A 23,102-nucleotide genomic window follows, 5' to 3' on the forward strand; every position below is an offset into this window, starting at 1 on the left:
CGTACGTTGGCTGAACATCTGTGAACCGTTTTCTTTAATGCCTGTGTTCAGTGAAGAACGGTGTAACGTCTTCAGATGTTTTATACGACTCGATTGTACAAAGCAGACAACCATGAGACACTATGGCCGCTATTTTAGGGGGCAGTTATCACCAATGCCAAGTCACTTCGTTCTGGATAATTTGTGGTGTATTTTTGTGTGGCCTGCTGAAGTGTGTTAACATCTGGACGTTTTGGGCAGCATGGCCGGCCACAGCTGAGAAAATAAATATATTTTCAGTTTATTTTTTTTTCACTTATTTCGCCGTTCTGTTTCCAATTCAATTAACAGAAAAATCCTCTCCCCCTTAATACCACAAGGAAAACTATTTTCATAGAATTGGGATGTTTCTGAATAGTGCCCTATTAATAGTTTAATTGAACACGAATAATCTTTAGGGGATTACCGGGTTATTTATAATCTCCTATATTCAGCAGATCCAGCATTACAATCTACAGGAAGCACACATTAAAACGAAAAATCTGTTTTTCTAATATTTGTATATCATTCCAAAATTATAAATAATATTAACTTCAAATTCCAAATTACTCCCACCAGGATGGGTGTTAATACATGAAATTCTCTTCTTCACACACTGCTCTGACCTTTCCACATCCATCTTCAACAAGGACGCACGAAAGTCCTCGACCCTCCGACTTGTCTGAAAGTCACCGCATGATTCGGGCTCAATTTAATTGTTTTAATTCGAAAGGAAACACTCCAGCCTTGCTTGTTATCAGTGGAGATCTTAGCGCGAACAAGAATGACATTGGCCTGCAATGGACGATGCGATGTGCACACGCACACGTTGAGAAGTGCCGCACGGCGCGAAGAGTTGACACTAGCTATAGACGAACTATTGCCGATGTTATTCATTTTTAATCGGTCGCTAAATGAGTATTCATCGTCGAAAACAGATATATACATTACCGTGTTAATATTTCGATATATGTGCTATGATTTTAAATTCTGTAATGGTAAGTTGTTATCGTAAAAATAGTTATTCCGTAAAGTGCAAAATAATCGAAATATTCCTTTACATTTTTTATGGAATCAAAACTAAGTTACATGCTTGTATGAAACATACAAGAATTATTATTATTATTATAAATATAAATGCGCAATATAGAAAGGAGAATGATGTTACAGTAAAATTGTGAGACAGATTATGAGGTAGACATGTTTTCAATCACTGCATATCCTTGGTAAGTAGTTTTAAACTAAGGTTTAAGGAAACAACATAGATCGGATTTGCTCGTTTATCAAAGTTGCTAGATCCCAGCCGGTTACAGAACCAGCTCTAGCCAGTAAACCGCGTGTCACGCTTTCCCGAAAGCCGCCATTTTGCTGGGAAATTAATTACCCGATTCGGTACGATCGGATTATGTAACAGGAATCCTTTACATTTAAGGAGATATTTGCTCCTAAGTTGTACCAAGAATAATAAAGAGCCCTTGAAAACTCAGTTAAATATTTCCTGTTGAGTTAAATAATATTGTCAGCGTTTATTTTGAAGCTTGTGTCATTGTTATCTTCTATTTCGTAGTAGACAACTCAATAAGAAACCTTAAATTTGCTAATATTAATGCAATTTATGGATAAGATATTAAAATGTATTGTCAAACAAAGCAATATAACGCGATTGGTTCTGTATTGGGCCATTACCTAGTATTTGGGACGTACTAATCGCTTTCTTGATAATATTGGGTTTGATGTTTTTAGCATGACTCGTTCTAGCAAAATATATTTTGGTTAAAAGTTGCATTGGATAAAACGAGGTCACATTCAAACAAGTTCTTTTGTCACACTGGGCACGATGTTAAGAGAGACTCATGCTATAATTTATAAAAGACCTGAATTTTTGACACCTAAAATCGACTATTTAAGAGACAATCAAACCTAGGATATAGACTATACAATTCGTTTTACGTCATAACTAGAAGCTTTCATCTGGGGAGCATTTTAACATTTGGTAGCACATAGCTATGTGTTGTATATCTAGACCACCAGCGATTTTTGAAACTAATAGCTATCTCAATCTATTAGTTAGTATCCGTTGGACTATTAATAATAATACGTAGTTCTTATTATTAATGAGTCGTAAACCTTTAACGCTCTCGGCTCATTAAAGTTTACGCTGGGTCGTAGCATATCTTGGCCTTTTGGTGTTTTTGGCCACGAAAAGCCTCGGCTTTTGTGAGAGGCTAGCTTCTGGACTCGCCCGTCCTTTAGGAGCTCCACTTATTTCAAAGGCATTGATATGTTGAATAAATTGGACGCTTGAAACTACCAGTCTCCAGAAGCACACTGTCTCTGCTCTCTGTTTATGAGTTATTAGGAATTAGATAAGCCTTGGGGTTTGACAGTTCCTGAATTCACAAAAATCTGTAACATCCATTTAACTACATTTATAAGTCTAGTTTGATTAACATTAGACTCCATCTCACAAGTATCAGACTAAAATAAATATATTGCATTAGCACCATTATTTTTATATAACTGCTATCTCGTATTTTTGGTTAAAATCTGTGTACCGGTATTTATAAGGTATGTAAGAGTATATTCGAAATAGTACGTAGAGCGGAGATGTGTGCCCATTCAGCACAATACGTTTGTTAGAAACCTACCTACATTTAACGCGTAGGTCCTTATTGAGTTTGGTAGTTTAATCATAAGCAATAGTAAAAGTGATTTACTTTTCATCTGTAACACAAGATGATATTTACGACAGCTAGGTTATTTATTGTCCCCAATACTATTTTCACTCTTGAAAATGTTTTCATAAAATGTTATTTAGTTTTTTTAGAATTAACGTTTCAATAAATAAGCGCCGAAGTAACTACATTCGTCAGGGAGTAAATAAAGTGCAATCATAAGAATTACGAAGCAGTGACGTTTCAAATTCAATTTGAATTCAATCTTCTAGCTGCATGATGCCACCGCAGTAGTGTTATGGCCCTGACATTTAAGAGAAATCAGGTGACGTTCATTCAAGGACAGTTGAAAACGGTTCTTTCAGGCGATGTGCATTCAGCTAAACCGGTCTCAGTTGTAGATACTTCACAGTTAACCGCCACTGTACAAATCTTTTAATTCTGTGATTGCGTAGGTACGTAAAGTACTGAAATAAACTTATAACAAGTAAACCGAACTTAGTCTTTATATTATTGTTGTAATGGTTACTCTTAACTCTGCTTTTCATAATATAAGGCATGAAAACATTGAAGTTCTGAAAAAAAAAATACAAATCAAACGATAGCACTGCAATGCAATATAAATTCTAAACAGAAAAATTACAAGTGTATTAATAAATCCATTTACGAGATATTAAAAAACATTCGTTTCGTTATCCCTACCATAATATTTATCACATCAGCAAAATATTATAAAAGAAAACCGTTTTCCGTCTCGGGTTATCAGTAACGTCTTATACTCATGACGAAGCAATACTTTGTAACCATTTTAGGGTATTACGTGTTGTTTAGCTTCATTTACTATCTTAATATGATGTGTACAATTTGTATATACTAATAAATTTAGATACAAATTACAAATACAAAAATTGGGTTTGTTCAGGGGTTTGTACTACCTAGTACACCTGTACTACCTAGTAACTTATAGGACGGAAATGTGGCCCGTCCTAACTCCTTGTACATGTGTGTGTAGGGTCTGTTTGTGTGTTGGTATAAAACCACCCTGAGCTCCAGCCGCAGTCACTATTTGATAATACCATAACCTTGTCCAAACATGTTTAAGAAAATTATATTTACTCTCGGGAAAAGGGCTTTAACTTATATCTCAATAACGTGATTATCAGTTTCATACAGTGAACCCTTGATTAACTGATTAAAGAAATAATTTTCCGAGAACTAATAGTCTGTCGGTGTTTCAGTGAACTGCCAGAGGAGATCCGATGACAAGAAGGAAGAGGTGGAGTTTGTGTGTCCCGAGGGCCAAGGGAACGGCAACTTCGCCGACCCCGCCACCTGCCGGAGGTTCTACCAGGTACGGAGAATACATGTTTGTGAAAGAATGTTAATTCTATAGTAGCTGAACAATAATTATTTTAATTTACGTTAAACTAAAATTGAACATAAATAATTAACAACATTTCCCTGCAAAATGGATGATCAATACTGAACGAGTAATGTATACGACAGGAAACTAACAAGCTATTGTGTTCATCAGTCACAAAACAGTTATTTTTAGACTGATCTAATAAGATGTTTTCTATATTTCACCAAACTACTGAATCTAACACTGTGTGCAATGAAATATCAGTCAGGTCCACCAACTATCCGAATAGTAGAATAAAAGGTCCCTTCAAATACCCATACAAAAAAGGGTTTATATGGGTTATCTGATTTTTATACCAGTTAATGATTTTGAAATGTGTGAGCATTGGTGCATTATTACGAAATCACAGGAAAACTGCATAATTGAATTGAAGCTCAATGTTGCAGATTATAGTAATTTTGTTGTTTTAGTCACTTTATTTTTTATATATTCGGGTGTGTATATTTATAAGCAAAATTAATTAAATAAGTAATCAACTAATAATTATACTACGTAGTTACAGATTCCTGCTGTCAAGTGTTTGAAAACGAACACACAGTATGGTCTATGTTGCCCCTTTATAATATAACGCAATGGCGCTTTGTACCATGATCCAAAACACTTCTATAAATAGATAAGGAGCCTGCTATTTTATTATGGCATTAAACATCACATTCGTAATATTGTATCAAAGGACTGTCGTTTCAGGCGTCTTCAGCTGTTCATATGTTTTCTTTGTGTTATTTTGTCTGTGTGGTGACCAAGCAGGGCACGTCAATATAAAAAATAATATTAAAATAATTATAAACTTTAAAATATTCATTTATAGTTTATGATTAAAGATGGATAATTTGAAAGAGTAGCAAAACACGTTACGTAACAGTCATCACTACGAACAAACAAAACACTATGATAAACATTTATATGAGGTTCTGTTCCTTGAAGAAGAGAGCAGATACAAGATATCAAAGCGTCGATTATAGATTATTTTATACGCTTAACAAGACAACAGTGTATAAGATTTTATAAATTGGTGACGTTATAAGATCAGATAGTAAAATAATCTTAAATAACTGAAGATCCAACTGTGGAGACATGTCCCATATCAGGATAGCTGCAGGCGAGGTTACTATATTAGGCTAGTACAAATACATGTATTTGCTAATACAAATAGTACGAATAGATCTTTGCTATTAGAAAGGCTTTTTGAGCAGGTGAAACACCTCTGTGAATTGAACAGTGCCCAAGGGAAATTGAGAACAAAGAACTGTTCCGATTCGGTCTAGTAGACTTTTGGCTGTTAGGTTTTATCGATCTGGCCACCAGTCAACTCACGGCTACGAGTTTTATTGCTCAGTAACTCCGACGACCTACCACAATGTCAACAACGGGGTGATACATTGAACTGTTTGTTTATTGTCACTTGATATGAAGTTTTTAGCAGTAACTAATCTCCTCACTTTATTGCCTAGCTAAAAGAGTGTATTTGCTTACCAAGGGCAAAGTATGGATATGTAAGGATTTTGGAAATGTTGGAGTTTAATAAGTCTTTTGGTAAGAAGAGTAGGTATGTGTGTTAATGATTCAGGGGTAACAGGTGTTCTCAAGAATTGATTCATTTCAAAGTATTGTATAAGGAAAATTGTCTGAGCAAAGAACGCACTTTTAATTAATACTGAACTTATTTAAGAAATGTGTTTATTTATCACCGAATAGAGGAATAAATGGTCTTAAAATTATGGTTACTTTAGTTGCACATTTTCTTGTAATTTTGAATCTATTTAAAATTCCGATGGGGAAGTCCAATTATTCATATGCGCTAATCAGAAAACCCTAACTTAACCAACAACGGGATCTGACTGTATAAGTTCGCATTACATTTTATGGCTATGAAAATCTCCAGAATCTTGTGGTCTACATGGAAAAATCAGTCACCTCAAACCAAAGCTCAATATTAACATAATTGTAGGTAATAGAGAGATAGATAGATTTAACGGGGATGATATTAGGTCCATCCGTCGGAGGCTGAGATCAGATCAGCTGTATCCAGGGACTAGAAAGAGTGACAAAGACTTTCAAGATGACATTCTTGGCCCTTGTAAGGCGGAGAGAGCAGTCACACTATCATAGACTTTCACTAGACTACAACTGGCAGGGCCATACTGGGCCCCATCCGTCTATCTGTCCATTTGTCTCTCAAACACTGACAGTGATACTGTACACTCCCATTGCGGTGTAGATACAAAAAACTGCGAGAACCGGTTGGTTAATTCATCGAAATTCATCGATATTGAATTCACATAACGGAAATAATATATGTGATAATGGACATCTCAATGTTAGTAATGCACAAGTGTAAAGTGAGAACGAAATGGATGTGGTTTAATTCAGCTTATTTACTTGTTTTCCCACCAAATTCAGAAACAAAGTGTTTTAAACGGGTTTGTGTTTCAACTGAATGTTTTAATGGTGGTAGTACCTCAAAACCGAGATAATACGTAACACGAGACGACATTTAACAATTGTACAGTTTGAAAGACAACAAGATTAATTAATTATTTCAAATTCAACTATAAACAAACTATAGTACAAAATGAACTTTAAGAAAAAATATTTTTCAAATCTTTACTTGGTTTTTATCCTTTTTAAGTTCTTTAATGTTATCTATGAACTTAATGCTGGTATGTACTCTTAATAACTGTGTGCCTTTAGATATTATTCCGATTTTACTCTAAAGCTCTCCAGTCTACTTTGGAATGGAAAAAATGTATACATTGTCTAAATTACTTTGTAGCGTGAATATATTACAGGAAATTGATTGTTGTTAATTCATACAGATTTATAGAAGTGACTAACATGCTAAACTCTTATCACAAATAAGGCAAGACCCTCACTCGCTCCTATTAATATTCTACCTTCTACTAAGATAGATAGGTACACTTTGGTATAATAATTATTTTTTTTAGTAGAGATTGATCACCTCTTTATCCTTATTTTGTCCGCCCTCGTGGACCACTGGCCTGTGCGAGGGTCTTATCAAACAGAATAAGGGGAGAGTCGACACAGTACACATTAGACATTGCTCAAATACAGGATATGTCTATCTCACTTGCTAGCTCTAATTCAGATCCAAAGTCCGATGCTTAGTGGATTGCTAAAGACTTATAGCACATGGATGAACAGACAATGCTGTGATTCAAGGATCTATGGAATTCTGAATAAAAATAGAAAAACTTGAAATGTCTTAATTTGCCACAGCCTTCCAACTAACACCACAAACAGGTATGCGGTTTATTTATAAGCTAATGTATTATTATTATTATAACCTGGACTATTTAAAAGGAACGTTCATGTCATAAATCACACCAACTAAACCACTTTACCTCAATTATGAAACACTTACTGACATGATCTTGCTTTATACAGGCAAACTTAGCATCTGACCTATTTAAAAAGAACATTCGTGTCACAAAAAACGTCAATTAAGCCTAGCACTTTACCTCAATTGTGGAACTCATTTATTGGTACGATCTACTTTAGGAAGGCAGGCACACGCGTGTCTTGGATCTATTTAAGGAGCATTCGTGCACAAAGTCCTAGCGATGTGGTTTCTTATTTGGCAGTGTGAGATAGGTTGGTTAAACACGTTTCTTTTTATTTATCTTCAGGACATTGACATGACTACTTATAATGTTAAAACAATTAAAGCATTGAAAAACGATAGCAAAAAGTATTTATATTTAACATTTACGTGTTTTGAATTATAGTGGAACGAAAGAGTTGTAATTTCTCCCTGAAACAACTTCATTAGTGGTTTGTAACTCGATGGCAGCAATTTTGTAGCTCCAATTGTTGGTTCTCAATTAGTTGCCAAATACTTTGAAGTGTTGGCGAACAAGCCAGAGCAATTCCGCACTGAAACCGAAGTCTCATTTCAAAACCAACTAATTTAGATGTATGAATATGTTTTGCTTTAAGTAGCATGTAAATGTCAAGTGGAGCAATATTGAACATTATTTCTTTTAAACATTTGTTGTTGTTTGATGGGTAGATATATAAGTGGAAACTCATGATGATGCTCTTATCTCAAACAAATGTTAGGCCACGTTGGACGTGTTTCCTTTTTCTAAAGTAAAAAAATCAAACTAACATGCCAATAAATAAATCATTTATTGTCATTAAAACTTAATAGTATAATGCATGACATAGTCGATAGCTTAATATATAAGATTGACAAGTTCAAAATCCAAAGTCCCCATCATACAAATTTTTTGTCCTTTATACAGACATGTATTGGTAAAATTGCTCATTATCGCCTTTTAGAATCTGAGCAAAGTAAATTATTGATATTTGCAGGTATTTTATTGAATAGTTTCTCTCCCTGGTATTTAAAACTATTTTGTGTGTTGCTATATGTGTATCTATCGGTTTTTAGGTTAAGCCTATTCCTTGTACAGTGGTCATGGTAAAATGAAAGTTGCTAAGGTTATGTTTAACAAAAGCACTGCATGGGTACATAGATTGAGGACAAGGTCAGCACAGTGCACCTCAATGGGCACACAGGGTTTTAATGTTTTTAGTAGCCAATTTCCTTGAAGTTCATGCAGAAACATTGTCAACATGACTGAACCACTTCAAATCTGACTGGCTACACCCTCAAAAATTTCAAAAACCTTATTTCCTATTTCCTTTGTGTGATACTAAGTGGAAGATGGAGAACCTATTTCAATTAAGGGAAAGTTTGTTATCTGCACATCAGTAGTGACTTATGATGTTAGTATGAAAAATGAGGGTATCATTCATCTCAGTACACACAAACACACAATTCATCAGCAAACTAATAGGCCTTCACATATTCTTCAGCTCTTAAAATACATAGGCCTTTGATATAAAAAAGTACAGATGAAAAATGATACCCTGTAGTACACAAATGTGCAACATGAAGTGCCTCAGAATAGTACCCATTCAGATACACAGGCTGTGATCTATTTTCCAAATATAAACTAAAATATTGTATATCTAAGTCACTATAAAGACAAGAAAGGATAATTTACCAACAAGAACACTATGTTCCCGTTTGTTAAATGCCTTAGACATGTTTCTCATCTAAACTATCAAGACTATCATCAACGAGAGACTTGAAAACATTAACAGTGCTTCATTTAGCTCGAAATCCAAATTTACTACTGGAAAATAAACTTTTAGACTCCAAAGTTTTTTGTATCTGACTTTTAATATACAATCAAGTTTCCACAAATCACATACAGTATGTTATGTTTGTTCAAAATGTGATGAAAATCCTCATCCAAACAATTTAATTTTCCTATACTCAGTGGAATGCTTATTATGGTAAAACCTGAATTTTTCAATAATAGTAATGAACGGTCAAAACTGGTTCTGACTAATCTATGTAAATAAAACATGTTTGAATTGTTAAAATTAGTAAAACCAATACAAAATTTAATTAGATATATTGAAAACTGATATTCAATTAAATGTAAATTAAAATCACTAGCTAATGAAGAAAGGAGTAATATAAAAATAAGTAAGCACTACAAAATTGTTAATCCTATTAATATGTGATTTAATAAAACAGTAAGAACACACAAAAAAGTGAAACACTTCATTTTGTCATGACAAGTACTTTATTGATGATTGAAGATTTAAAATTACAACAGTTTTATGGAAATTTTCATTATTATAATAAGAATCTGTATTTTGTAATACATTGTTATTATTAGTCATTGTTACAGTAAATTCCAGTGTAATACTAAAAATACTTTGATTTTTACATTCCATTCTCCAGCATTTCAATTTCCTTTGCCCTCTTCCTTTTTTTCACAGTCAACGTATTTGTTTTATACATTATTGTCCTTTTTATTGTGTTGTTGTTGTTTCTTATATCAAATGTCTATTTAATACTCAGGAGTCTTGATTAATTAATGGTTTAAAACCAGTTATGACAGTTCCTGTCTGTTAACTTAGTTTTACTAGAAAGAATTGAGTCAAACCTAGTTCTACAGACGGGTTAGAACTACATTTGTTTAGGTATTATTATTTGTGTATGAAATCTGGTTTTTCCTTTATATGGAAAAAATACCTCTTATTAAACAGTATTTAGTTTCAACCCAAAACTTCTTTTTTCAGAAAAGGGTTACCAATTTATAACCAATACTCTATATGCTATACAGTATACACAAAATAAAATTTTAATGTAATGTTACAAAGTATTATTATGCCACAATAGCCTACAATACTTTGTGTGTTCTAGTGCATAAATTGCCCATGTATCTAAACAGGTGGCTCTAGAGGTTTTATTTTCAAATGCTATATAATACTCTAGGAAAAATGTTAACATATTTAAGCTTGTATTATACTATTAAATTACCCTGTATGTTTCAGTGTGTGGACAACTACCCCTACCTGAACAGGTGTCCTTCGGGGCTCTATTTTGATGATGTCAACAAGTTGTGTACTTTTAAGAATGAGGCGAGATGCGGGCCATTGCCTACTAGTGAGTTATTTTACTCATTTTTTACTTGAATGTATTTAGGACTGTAAGGGTGAAGTGAAAACAAACTTTTATTTGGTAAATGTTATTAAGCAAATGACTATTAGTTATTGGGGACAATAAATTAATCAATAACATCAATGGGAACTCAGAGATGGCAGTAGGCTGATATGGTATAAACTAGATGATGGTAATTAAATGATTATGGCTTAACTATTTATTAGATTGCTAAAATCTTTTTTACAGTGCCTGATTCAATCATTAAGAAAATTAAAACAATAAAACACAGAACCATGTGAACACCTCAATGTGTATAATCTGTAGATTACACTTATTCTAAGGAAACTCCCATGTCATCCATACAGCACATTGACACTGATTTACATAATTAGTTGTCTTAAGGGAATAATATCATAAAAAGTTCTATAGTTATAAAATCATATGATACAGTTTCATTTCTACCTTGTTTATGTTCTATTGTTGCTATAAAATTTAAAATGTAATAAACATATTGAAAACTATTTAAACACTATATAAACAATGTACTAAATATACATAAATATAATATAAACTATACAAACATAAAGTATTTTTTTAGTGTTACTGAAGTATGATTAATGTATTAATTTACATGGCTGATTAATGGAACACTTAAACCTTTGTATTTATCAATGAAGGCCACACAACACATAATTTTTGTACAATGATGAGGAAGATTAAAAATAATGTAATGTAATATTGAACTAGCTTCTCTACATGGATTTATCCAAATGATTATTGTTTTATCTGAAATGATTAAGCTCATTTACTGTTCATAGAAAAGTGTCTGTAATTCAAAAGTTTTGATCTTTTTATGATTTTTTTCAGTTGGAGAAACTTTAATATACAACTAAAAACATATTGGTGTTTTCACAAAGATATTACGTAAAAATATGTTGGTATTACATCCATATTCTGGGAAATTATTTGGAAGTTGATAAAGTATCAATATGTTCATTTTATTTCAGTTGAATAAAATCAATCAAACAACTTATATTTTTTAGTTTTTATTTTTAATTTCAGAAACCAGTAAAGATATAAAACTCAAATATATTCAATTTTTATTTTAGTTTCAAATGTAGAGAAAAATTAAGATTATATTATATTGTTTGTGCGTTTGGAAAGTCTGCACCAAGTATTATAGCAGGGAATAATTTCACAATAAGGTTGGTAGCTCTATGCTGTTGCTGAATACAGTAATACCTGTCAGTTGTTGAGCTGAGGTTGTACGTGTTTCATTTATTGAAGTTCTGTTGCTCTTTTTTTTTGTTGATAGATGCAATGGTTCTTTCGGTAAAGAAATGCATTTTCCTCATTGAATACGTATTTCGTAAAGGTGACAAGTACATTAATTTAGTGAAGCACAACTTTTCTGAAAAGTTTCCAGATTCAATTATTTCTTATTGTAATAAAGTACGAACATTAATTGAAAAATGTTGGGCAATTGGCTCTGTTGAGGATGCTGAACATAGTGGTAGGCTCCGTATGCTAGACCAACAAAAGCTGCTGGATACTTCTGATTCTATGGCACAAAGTCCAACAAAATCAGTGTGTAAGTTAGCACAACAGCATGTTATCAGACTTTCTACCACACATAAAGCTGTCAGACCAGAACTTAACCATTTCCAATACAAAGCAAGGTGTGTTCAATAGCCAAAACCTTCAGATAATGACGATAGACTAAATTATTGTTGTTGGTTTCAAACGTTTCATTGACCAAAATTCCGAAGACATCCTTGATGTAACTTTTTATACAGATGAAGTGTGGTTTCTGTTGGGAGATTATATAAATTCACAAAATACTCCACTATCATGCTTTACACGAACAGTCCTTACACGAAAAAAAAATTGGACTCTGGGTTGCTGTAAGTAGAGCACACATTGTGGGTCCAATTTTATTTTCAAACAGTCAGTAGTGATTGTTATTGTTCAGATTTTGTTATAGAACTTCATAAATCTATTAACATAAGTGGTAATAAATAATGGTTAGTTCCAACAAGAGGGGCAACAGCACATACAAATATTATATCAATGGCTTTTCTGTGTAACATATTAGGTGAACAAATAATTTCAAAGAAGTTGTAGCCTGCTAGATCTCCTGATCTGACTCCCCAGACTTCTTTTTATGGGGTACGGTGAAACAAACAGTGTATCGGAAAAGACCACACTCGATTGAAGAACTTAAAGCCATGATAACGGCATACATTTGATGAATCACTGTTCTTCAGTTGGGTAAGGTGTTTGCAAACAGAATAAAAACGGGTGCTATGCTGTATTCATGCCAACGGAGGCTATTTCAAACACCTTTTATAAACAATGTAATTATGTATTAAGGTATGGTTTAACAATTAAGGTATTAAATTAATTTTTTCTTCAAAATGGTTAGTCATTTCTTTATACATATTTTCATAAATACATAGTCACAATTCCAGTGCACAGCGACTTTCCAAACGCACTGTAATATCACTATTCAAGATGGTGGATGGTAGAATGTTTAAATCTTTATACTGTAAAATCTAATAATATTATAAAACTTACATTTTGACACCTAAAACAGAAAAATAAGCCAAGAAATATTTTAGAAATAAGCTTTTAACTACTGTAATGCACAGCAAAATTGTCATTGTCCTGGCAGAGCAAGTACTTCTTTTGATTCAATTTTTATTGAAATTATATGATAATTTGATATTCAAATTCCAATAGAGGAATTCACCACTCCATTCACCCTCTACAGATAACTAAGTTTCATTTGTGTTGTTTCAGCGGTAGCACCGAGCACGGAGCCACCTCAGGACTTGGCCCAGAAGTGTGATACGTCTAAGTGTGTTCTGCCCTACTGTTTCTGTTCTCGGGATGGCACTATCATCCCCGGCGGCCTTGACCCTGAGGATGTACGTCGTTACAAGAAACAAAGGCGAAAAGCCAAACCTTAATGGTGGTGGAGCTGCAGATTCTTCCTTTCTCTTAACTCGCTTTCTTTCAATTTTTTATGTTTAAAATAGATTTATTGACTTGGTGGTGGTATTGTTTTACTTTCGTAAATAAAATGTATTTAACTGTGGTGTTGGGTTTTCTTCCAGTTTTTATTATAGTTTATTTATTCAGTAGTGGTTGTGGGTGAATTCTCATATACATTATACTTTAAATTTTGTTCCTAATATGATATCTTAGAGTGTACAAAGAAGCAGGTTATATTAATGAAGAAAGTTTAAATATAGTTGCTGTTGGTGTATGATAACAAGACAGAAACTTCTGCATGAATAACAAGTTATGTATCATTATATTATTAAATTAATAATATAATTTACTTGCTGAGCTCGAAAAATGGCTTTTCTTAAAATTATTTAAACTGTTATATGAACTCCATTCATATGCTTAAGTGACAATGCTTCATTTGTAGCTGATTTTGGTCGTCCAGGTTAGGGGCAGTCTTTAACGCTGCCTGTTTCCTAGGATTGTTTTTTTTAACTCCTGATTTAGATACAGGGTTTTGATTGGGATAAGTGTCATTAAATAAATTCCTTACTTCATCATAAGATCTCACTCGGTGTCCGGTGTCCATAGCCTCCCATCATCAGGATCATAATATGCTCTTGTTTACTTAAACACTCCATTTCAACTAAAGTATCACAAAAACACATCTTAACTTTGATACTGAGCTTCCTCAAAACTGATAAGATAAGGAAGGCCTGCCCTGCAGCAGATAATAACTGTAGGACAGGTTTGAGTTTGTAAGGAAAGAGGTTGTCTATTGAAGTTATTTACCTTCTGAATGTTTTGCCTCAATTAATGTTTAATTAATATCAATTAGCTGCCATTTTGTACTGGGTTGAGATAGAAAGCTCTAGCTTCCACTGCTCTTCTTCTTTTATCAAGACCTTAAAATGAGGAGTCACTTATGAGTATACATTTACAAATTTTGAGGCTCCCCTCAAGTGACTAAAAAGTTCACTTCTATTTCCTAGAAAGTGTCCCGAGTCCCATCTCTCTATCCTTATCTATCCATTAAAAACTAAATAGATTGTATCCATACTTTTAACTCACACTGTATATATTTTATAACAAATAAAGTAAGTAATCAGGTTTTTTTTTAATAGCTGAACGGTTAACATCCATGCATAATGCGGCGATGAATGAACATAAACACATAGAAAATATGAACTTCTAGTTAAATATTTACAAAATATAATTTTGGTTACTTTCGTTATCTACTTTGATTTTCATACACAGAGTATGACACAAAGACATTTTAGTGATCGGAAAATAACTTTCATAACAATGAACGAATGCAGGTTACTTGAATATAAATAGAAACAAATTAAAACTATTTTGTTTTGAGTTTTTAATGTTATGTTTACTCCTCACAATGAAGACTAATACCTGACCACAAATGCCTTTTATTTAACAGTTTCTCAGTAGCAAGTATGCTGAAACTTGTTCAACTCTCTATAATTGAGTGTTTTCACAACAGATTTTGCTATCTTGATAGCTTTAGTCTAATATCGATTACTCAAATATTTTCCAAAATGTTTGAGGAAATTGTTTATTTCTGCGTAACATGATCTAATCTGTATTATTCTATAACAATACACTAATTTAGTTCATTACTGTACTGCTCTTTCTTTAATTCAAAAAGTTGTGACTTCCATTAAGTTAAAAATGAGCACAATTAATTCTCTTTTTATGAGGAAAAAGACTTTTAAAGTTTGTTGCCACAGACTTTTAGGATTTCTTAAGATGATATATAATATTTGAGTCAAAACTTTTTTGTATGCTATAGTTTTTTGGAGATTATTTTTTCTTTGAAATTTCAAAAGAATTTTTGTTGTTGTTGGTCTTCCGGATAGTTTGCGGTCTTGGACCGTGAAAGAGTTTTAGAGTATCGTTTTCAGTCAGATAATGTCTTAACACTCCCCTGTTTAATAATTTATTATTCTATTAGTTTTGTTTTTAATAACGACAATATGTTTAAAATTCCTGGTCAAGGAACAATAGAAAATAAAATCTAAATATTTATTAAAAACTTCAATCTCTACTTTGGTCCTAAATAATTTGACTCTGTCTCTTGAAATAAAAACTGCTTCGAGTTTACTATAATTTAGGACCAAACTTGGACGTTATCGGTAGGTTGGATAGGTATTTACAGTTTGCATGAAGTTCTTGAGATTACTGGAATATGAGCTTAACATTGACTTGCTAATAACATGTTTTTTATTATTATTATTTATTTATATTTTGTTAATCCAATTGATATACACAAAACCAAATGATCTCTTGTGGAAAATGATTTAAAGAATATTAATTTTTAGTGAAATGTTATTTAAGAGACTACAATATTTCTTTATTTTTTGGTGTACATATAGTTTTACAAACATTTGATTATTTAGATAAGTTATAACATCAATTAAACACATCATTACATAACTTCTGACATTAATTCAGCATTAATTTTCTATTGGTATGTCAACTATAAAAACACATTTTGACAAACATACAATTTTGTATACGTCTTACTCTTAGATTTTTTATAGAATTATCTACCATAGTTAGACAATTTTGGTAAAACTTGCTGTGAAGACTTCTATTACACTTAGTGTAATAGTAACAGCGAATTAAATAAGGTTTTAAAATAGAACAATTTTTCATTACTACTATTTCACTATCAGCACTTATTATTAACAAAAAAGGTCACTAATACACAACTACTGTCAACAACAATAGAGGAAAGAATGATGTTTAAGGCTAATATAAATTAGCCGTTCAAAGTGATGATCAGTAGGCGTTCATTGCCATTACTCACCATTTCTCTTGCTTGAAGTGTGCAAAAGAAGCTGGCTTTTATTCTATTTTATCAACTTCTACTCTTTGCTCAATCTAATCTTCATTAAAAAAAAAAAAATATGTGCAGGTTTTGTGTTGTACTATCTATCAGATGTTATAGATCAAAAATCAAAATGAAACTGAACTATGAGAATGGTCAGACTACAAGTATAATTTAAGTTTAACATGGGTTAAAATATACTTTGAATATTTTTATCAATCGGATAAACCCCCTTCCCCTTCCTCCATGGATACGCCTATGTCTGGACAATCCTGTGGATGTAGTTTACGCTAGAATGTCCTCAAGCATCTATGCTTTTAGGAAATTTGCAGAAGATTGTGGAAGAAACTACTGAAAATGGCATATTATAACCTTGTGTACCCACACAAATCATATGGCATAACTATGTGGGAAGGATGTGCTAACGTCCATTTCTAAAGGTGTTTCGTCCTTCAGAAGAAAGCATTACGGTACAATAGATTTCAAAAAAAGGAACCAGAGAATCCTGCAGGGATCATTTCAAGAGGACTTGATTTGCTGACGTTCTCAGCCTTCTTTATATACGAGACCATCCTGTATTGTCGTTACAAATGTGAGAGGCAGGGATGTTCATGAGTACAATACCTGAGGGCAAAATGTGTTAGGATTCAAGCAGCACAGGCTCCATACTTATGAAGCTCTGTCATCTGAGGGCAGGGCCAAACTGTTCAACAAACTCCCATTAGTGCTGAAAATAGAAAACCACTGTTAACAGGAAGCTAAGGCACCTACTGATGCAAGACGCCTCACTCTGTTTGTGAGTTTGTGGATCATGAGAATTTTTTCCAGGAGTTATACAATTCAGTATGTCCAACATACCAATAGCTGCTATAGACCCCCATAAGGCAGCATTTCAGGAACTGGAAGCTCTATCTCTCTTTTGCTAACATATCAAATATGTATGTATTTCTATATAACAAGAGTTTATTTTATGCAAATTAAGAATACTAATGTAGGGTTTAACAGTTTAAATAAAAAAACTAGTAATTTTTGCTATATCATACACAAAAAAGCCAATATAACTAATTTTGGTCTTGTACACATAACATTATAGGTCTTATAACCAAGAAATATAATGAATGCACACCACATTTCTTATTTAATAAAATCTTTATTTGTTATATTTTTCAAGATTCTTATAGTGTACATGAAATTGAGAACAGTGTATACTGTATTATGTGTGGTATCTATATTATCTCTTGGAGTTAACCAGAACATGATATATTGTTTATACATGTACATATATATATATATATATATATATATATATATATATGATTTATATATGTACATATATATAATTTGAAATAATGTTTTTATACATGTACATATATATATATATATAAAAAATTTGAAATAATTTGTTTATACATATATATATATATATATATATATATATATATATATATATATATATATATATATATATATATATATGTATAAACAAATTATTTCAAATTTTTAGTGTATAATTAAATTCACAGACTTGGATTTTTATGATTTTGTAATGAAATTTATGCTTATTAACCAATGAAACAAACTTTTTGTTAAATTATTTTGCCTTTTTATATAAGACATTTGACAGAAGTATCTTTAAAATTCAGCCATTTACTAGCATACTGCTTGTAAGTGTGTATGAGGGTATCACGTGGTGCTGTTGGTATACTTATATAACTATAATTCCAAAACTATCCAAAAATGATTATGAGATTTGAATTTACTTAACTATACTTCCCACTCTGGATATTTTCATAGAGTTGGTTGTGAAAAGTAGAATAGTGGACTATTGAGGGCTTTGACCTTGTACTTACTGAAAGCGACACAATCTGTTCTGTCCAATGGTTTCATAATTTATTTCAAAAACCGGTTCTCCGTTACTACATCACAGTCGTCTTTGGGTCACTTTTATGGTTTCAAAACTCAACGTTGATTTCTACAATGAAACATTTTGCCCCTTAACATTTTATTGTTTAACTGTGACATTCAAACTTTATTGGATTGAATAAAGACATAGTAGTCATTTTGGCCGAAGGTTTTAATTTTGATTTATTAGAAATAAAGCCTCTCATTACTGACCGGTATTTGTATTATGCACTTGGTGCTGGTCTCATTAAATGCATAGATAAATCAAGTAGAGTAACAAACAACAGTGAATCTTACTTTGATCACTTTTTATGCACAGCATGCAGACAGCTGTGTTAAAGACATAAATAACATCACTACACCAGTCTCACATACCCTCCCCACTATAGCACTGTCAGATCAACACTGCTCTTCAAATGTTTGTACTCTCTAACTTCTGTCCCGTGATCCTATCGCAATCACAGTATGAATGTACGTCATTGGTCAAAGTTTTGTAAAATTGCAGGTGAATAAGTTTGATGAATTCTAGGAAAAGAATCAAGGACCTATATAGATTTAGGAAGATTACAAATGGTTTGATCAAATTAATGTGATGTATTCAATTTTGAATTTGGAAAAATAAATTTTTATGTTAAATTCATAGCTCTTCAAGATAATTTTCCTAAACACAAAAAAAGTAGAAAACAAATTTCTATCACTTCAACAGGCATTTAAAACAGGAAATTTTGTACTGTAATAAGGCCCAAATAAAAAAGGATGAAGATAAAGTTTGTGAAATAATTACAGTAAGGATATGAGTTAAAGCTTCAGCGAGAGATGATTTTATTCATACAAAATTTAATTTTGTTAAGAAAAACAGTATTCAATATTACTTTATTTCCTTATAGCATATTAAATTTAAAAATGTAATATTTAAGTCATAAGTAAATAAATAACATGTCACTCCCTGAAACTATAACACATGTATATATTGTAAAATTTTCACATTTTAATTGGGGCTTGATAAGAAAATAAACTAGTTTAAATGCTTGTATTTTTATGTGAGTCCTAAAAATTAGTCTATTTTTGTATTGTGGTAAGTTATTACTTTAACACAAAAAATATTTTTAAAACACAAAATCGATTGCTCCAACTTAATTTGTGAAAGAGATAAAATTAGGAAACAAGATAAAAAGCAACAATTTAATATCAAATTTAAATATAATTATGTTTTAAAGGGAATATATTACTAGTGCTACAACAAATTGTAATTCCAAAGTAATTCTAAATTGTTTTGTGTGCTAATTTATAAATTAACTAATAAAAATACTGAAAACGGTACATGTTTAGTAAGAAATGGCTTCTAGATGAATGCAGTGTGCTCTTTTTGTTCTTAGTCTGTATAAAAAATTGCTAATGATTACATTTTTATTAGTTATCATACTCTAAAGCTTTCAAATTGAAGTGAAGTGCTAGTAAAAAAAATTACACTGGAGAATATAAAATTCAATTTTTCTGTGTTTAATACACGTAACATCCACTCCATTTGTCTCCATGCTAATTGTACCAAACATTTGGATATTATAAAATATGTGATTAACATTACCAGTCAATCGAAATTTGTTGTTAACATATCAAACGCATTGTTTTGTAGTGAAAATACTTTCAATTCAGCCATGTTAAAGTTAAATTCCTGTGTTACACAGACTCCCCAGATGATATTAGTAACATTCGATGGAGCCATCAACCTCAACAACTTCCAGAAGTACACTCACCTTTTCAATGATAAGAGGCGGAACCCCAATGGCTGCGAGCTAAAAGCTACTTTCTTCATTTCCCATGAGTACTGTGACTACAACATGGTGCAAGAGTTGGCTCACTATGGCCACGAGATCGGGGTCGAGACTGTCTCGTAAGTTCTACACACAAACTTTATTTTATAGTCAGTCATTATCAGTAGGTTTTAAAATTGCAACTCATCAAAAAATGAATAATTTTTCATGTGTTGTAGGTGCTACTGCATTATTTTAGTCAAATGAAATACTGCAAAATATTCAACAGAAAGTTTTCTTTTAAAGTCATAAAATAGAAAAAAAACCATAAATAAATCTAAAAGCAGACACATGTACAAAACACAAAGCTAGAAAGCTATCTTGTGTTTACATTTTTATTAGTTTCAAAGATTTTAAATTTAAAAGTGAGTGTTTGAAGAAGTTTGAGATATTGTATATGAAATAGACTGAGAAATGTGTATTCCATGTCTACAGGTTGCAGCAAGGGCTGCAGGACAAAGGCTACGAAGAGTGGGTGGGAGAGATGATAGGCATGAGAGAGATCCTGCGCCACTTTGCTAATATCTCTCGAGCAGATATTGTTGGGATGAGAGCTCCATTCCTCAAGCCCGGACGTAACACACAGTATGAAGTAATTAACATAGGTCACAGGCTAGGCTAAACAAATTTATGAAATAGGTTTTTAAATTTAATTTTGAAATGTTAACTCTTTTGTCTGATATATTTAGTCTACTGAAAGCGAACAACACACAAACTTAATTATTTACAAATTAAAATTTAAAACTTTGTTAAAAAGTTGAAGTTCTCTTTGCTCAAGTTATGATGCTAGTATGAATCTGTTCTTAGAAAACAGTATTCTGAGTATCAGTGGCGTTACTAGAACTTGGATTTGAGGAAGGATGAATCTTATTGAAGAGCACATCACGAAGGGTTATGGAAGAAATTGAACTTTGAATAAATTTGATAGGACTAATTCAAAGTAAAACATATTACTGACGTTATTTTTTTTAATAAGTTGAATTGCTGTTATAAGAATATTTGATTGTTTTAGGGCTCTTGAGGAGGGTTCTATTCCCCTCATCCACCCCATGGTTTGTCACTTTCAACCCTCGTGTTTTTATAATAGTTATTTTATTATTTACTTCTACTCATTATTGCTGCATTTGAGATAGCAATATATTTTAAGAAATTTGATGTATTACCTATTTTGTATTTGTGCCTATGACCTAGAAGTTAAATCACAAATATAATCAATAAAGAATGTTTTCAATGAGTAAATCAAACAAACATTTCGGTTGATAATTATAAATTTTAAATGCGGATAGAAATAGTATTGAATGATAATAATAATAATACTATTTAATATTGTGAATTATTTTAAATATAATGACAGTATTTTGTGGTGACAAAGAATCCTTTGCATTGATACAAAATTATTTATATTTCAAATTTTCGAAATATAATATGGATACAGTAGTAAAATATTTTTGAGAAATTTGGTTGGGAAGAGCAAAGGATCTCATTGTTACCTTAAATATTTAAATCTGTTTCATTATAAGAATATTCTGAGAAACAAGGGAAAATACCAAAAATAAAACCCTTTAAAGTTTCAACAATTCTATAAAATGACATTTCTGTAACATTTGCCTTACATTTAAGATTAGTAAGCTTCTCTGCGTTTTACATAATTCAATTCACAATAGTTATATGAAACATTTAAAACGGTTGTTAAGAAGAAGAACACCATTCTTAGGCAAAATAAATATTAAAATTTCTAATTTTTTAGATTTTATAGTTGGAACATAATATCACAAATAATAAAACATTTTTAGAGTAGTCTGTGAAACAAAAAATAAAACAAATCTGTTTGTGATCTGAGCTAACATTTGACTGCAACTTAAGTTTCTATTCATTTAATGGTCACAAAGATCAAGGATACCATGCTATCTAAGCTCAAATCTATTCCTAATATTACTTGTAATTTTATGTCAGAATAAAAAATCAAGGCCACCAGAATCACACTATCATCTCAGCTCAAATTCAAATGTTATAGGTTCTATTCCATTTATATTTACAGTTACAGGTTAGGTAAATTTTATAAAATATAGAAATTGGATATGGATAAGTCTCTAACGGGTTCATGATTACAGCTAATTTCCAAACTTTTTGTATGTATTGAATTTTCAATAATAATTGCAAAAAACATGATAATTTTTTAAATTAAATATCTAAGTATAACAAGAATAGTATGTAGGCTTTGCAATTTTAAGCAAATATTTTAATATGGGGTAATACGTGTATCCCATCGGGTGCACTCTATCCAAAGAGGGATATTAAAAGACTATCTTCTGAGCTTTTTTCACTTTATCCAAAGAGGGATGATGCTATATAATACCATAGATTATTATTAAAGTATCACTGAACGATGACATTGTCTTATTAAGATTCAACTGTAATGAAAAAACCTTGAGTCTTGTCTCACAAGAACAGTAATAATAACCTCCAATACTTCGAAGCCCTCATTTTTGGTAATAAAACTAGGGAAGAGGACGTCTCATGTTAAAGATATGATCAATGCACATCCGAAGGCTTTACAGTTTTCTTATAAAGTGTATACTTTTTGAGTATCTCAGCTAACCAATAGACACTCTTAAGATACCAATTTTAGTCTATTTATCTAGTTTCATCAAGAAGAATTTCACATCTTGTGCATCTTTTTATTAGACTTAGGTCCATGTGCTGAAGAACAAGGAGAACAAAGTGTTTAATTAGTTAGTAGACAAATAGTGTAAATTTATCAAATGGAACGTGTGTGTGGTCTGAAACTATTTTTATCAGATTGCTAATGAGTTTAGTTGTGTCAGATCAATTAGTTGAGAACCTAGAGGCTAACCTCATTAAAAAGCTTTGTTTGGGACGAGAACCAAATCTTCTGGCACGCTTTCTCCAATAGCTGATAAAC

General features: G+C 31.9%; 1 protein-coding gene across 1 annotated transcript in view; it reads left to right on the plus strand.

The window, feature by feature from the left end:
* LOC124357274 (chitin deacetylase 1) overlaps window positions 1-23,102 on the plus strand; it is a 55,230-nt gene that overhangs the window by 27,056 nt on the left and 5,072 nt on the right. The window contains exons 2-6 of the mRNA XM_046808863.1: window positions 3,932-4,044; window positions 10,498-10,609; window positions 13,409-13,536; window positions 20,054-20,259; window positions 20,615-20,771. Coding sequence (XP_046664819.1) covers window positions 3,932-4,044; window positions 10,498-10,609; window positions 13,409-13,536; window positions 20,054-20,259; window positions 20,615-20,771 — 716 coding nt within the window. The remainder of the gene's footprint in view (window positions 1-3,931; window positions 4,045-10,497; window positions 10,610-13,408; window positions 13,537-20,053; window positions 20,260-20,614; window positions 20,772-23,102) is intronic.

This window comes from Homalodisca vitripennis, chromosome 3 (assembly GCF_021130785.1).
Source record: "Homalodisca vitripennis isolate AUS2020 chromosome 3, UT_GWSS_2.1, whole genome shotgun sequence".
NCBI classification, from domain to species: Eukaryota; Metazoa; Arthropoda; class Insecta; order Hemiptera; family Cicadellidae; genus Homalodisca; species Homalodisca vitripennis.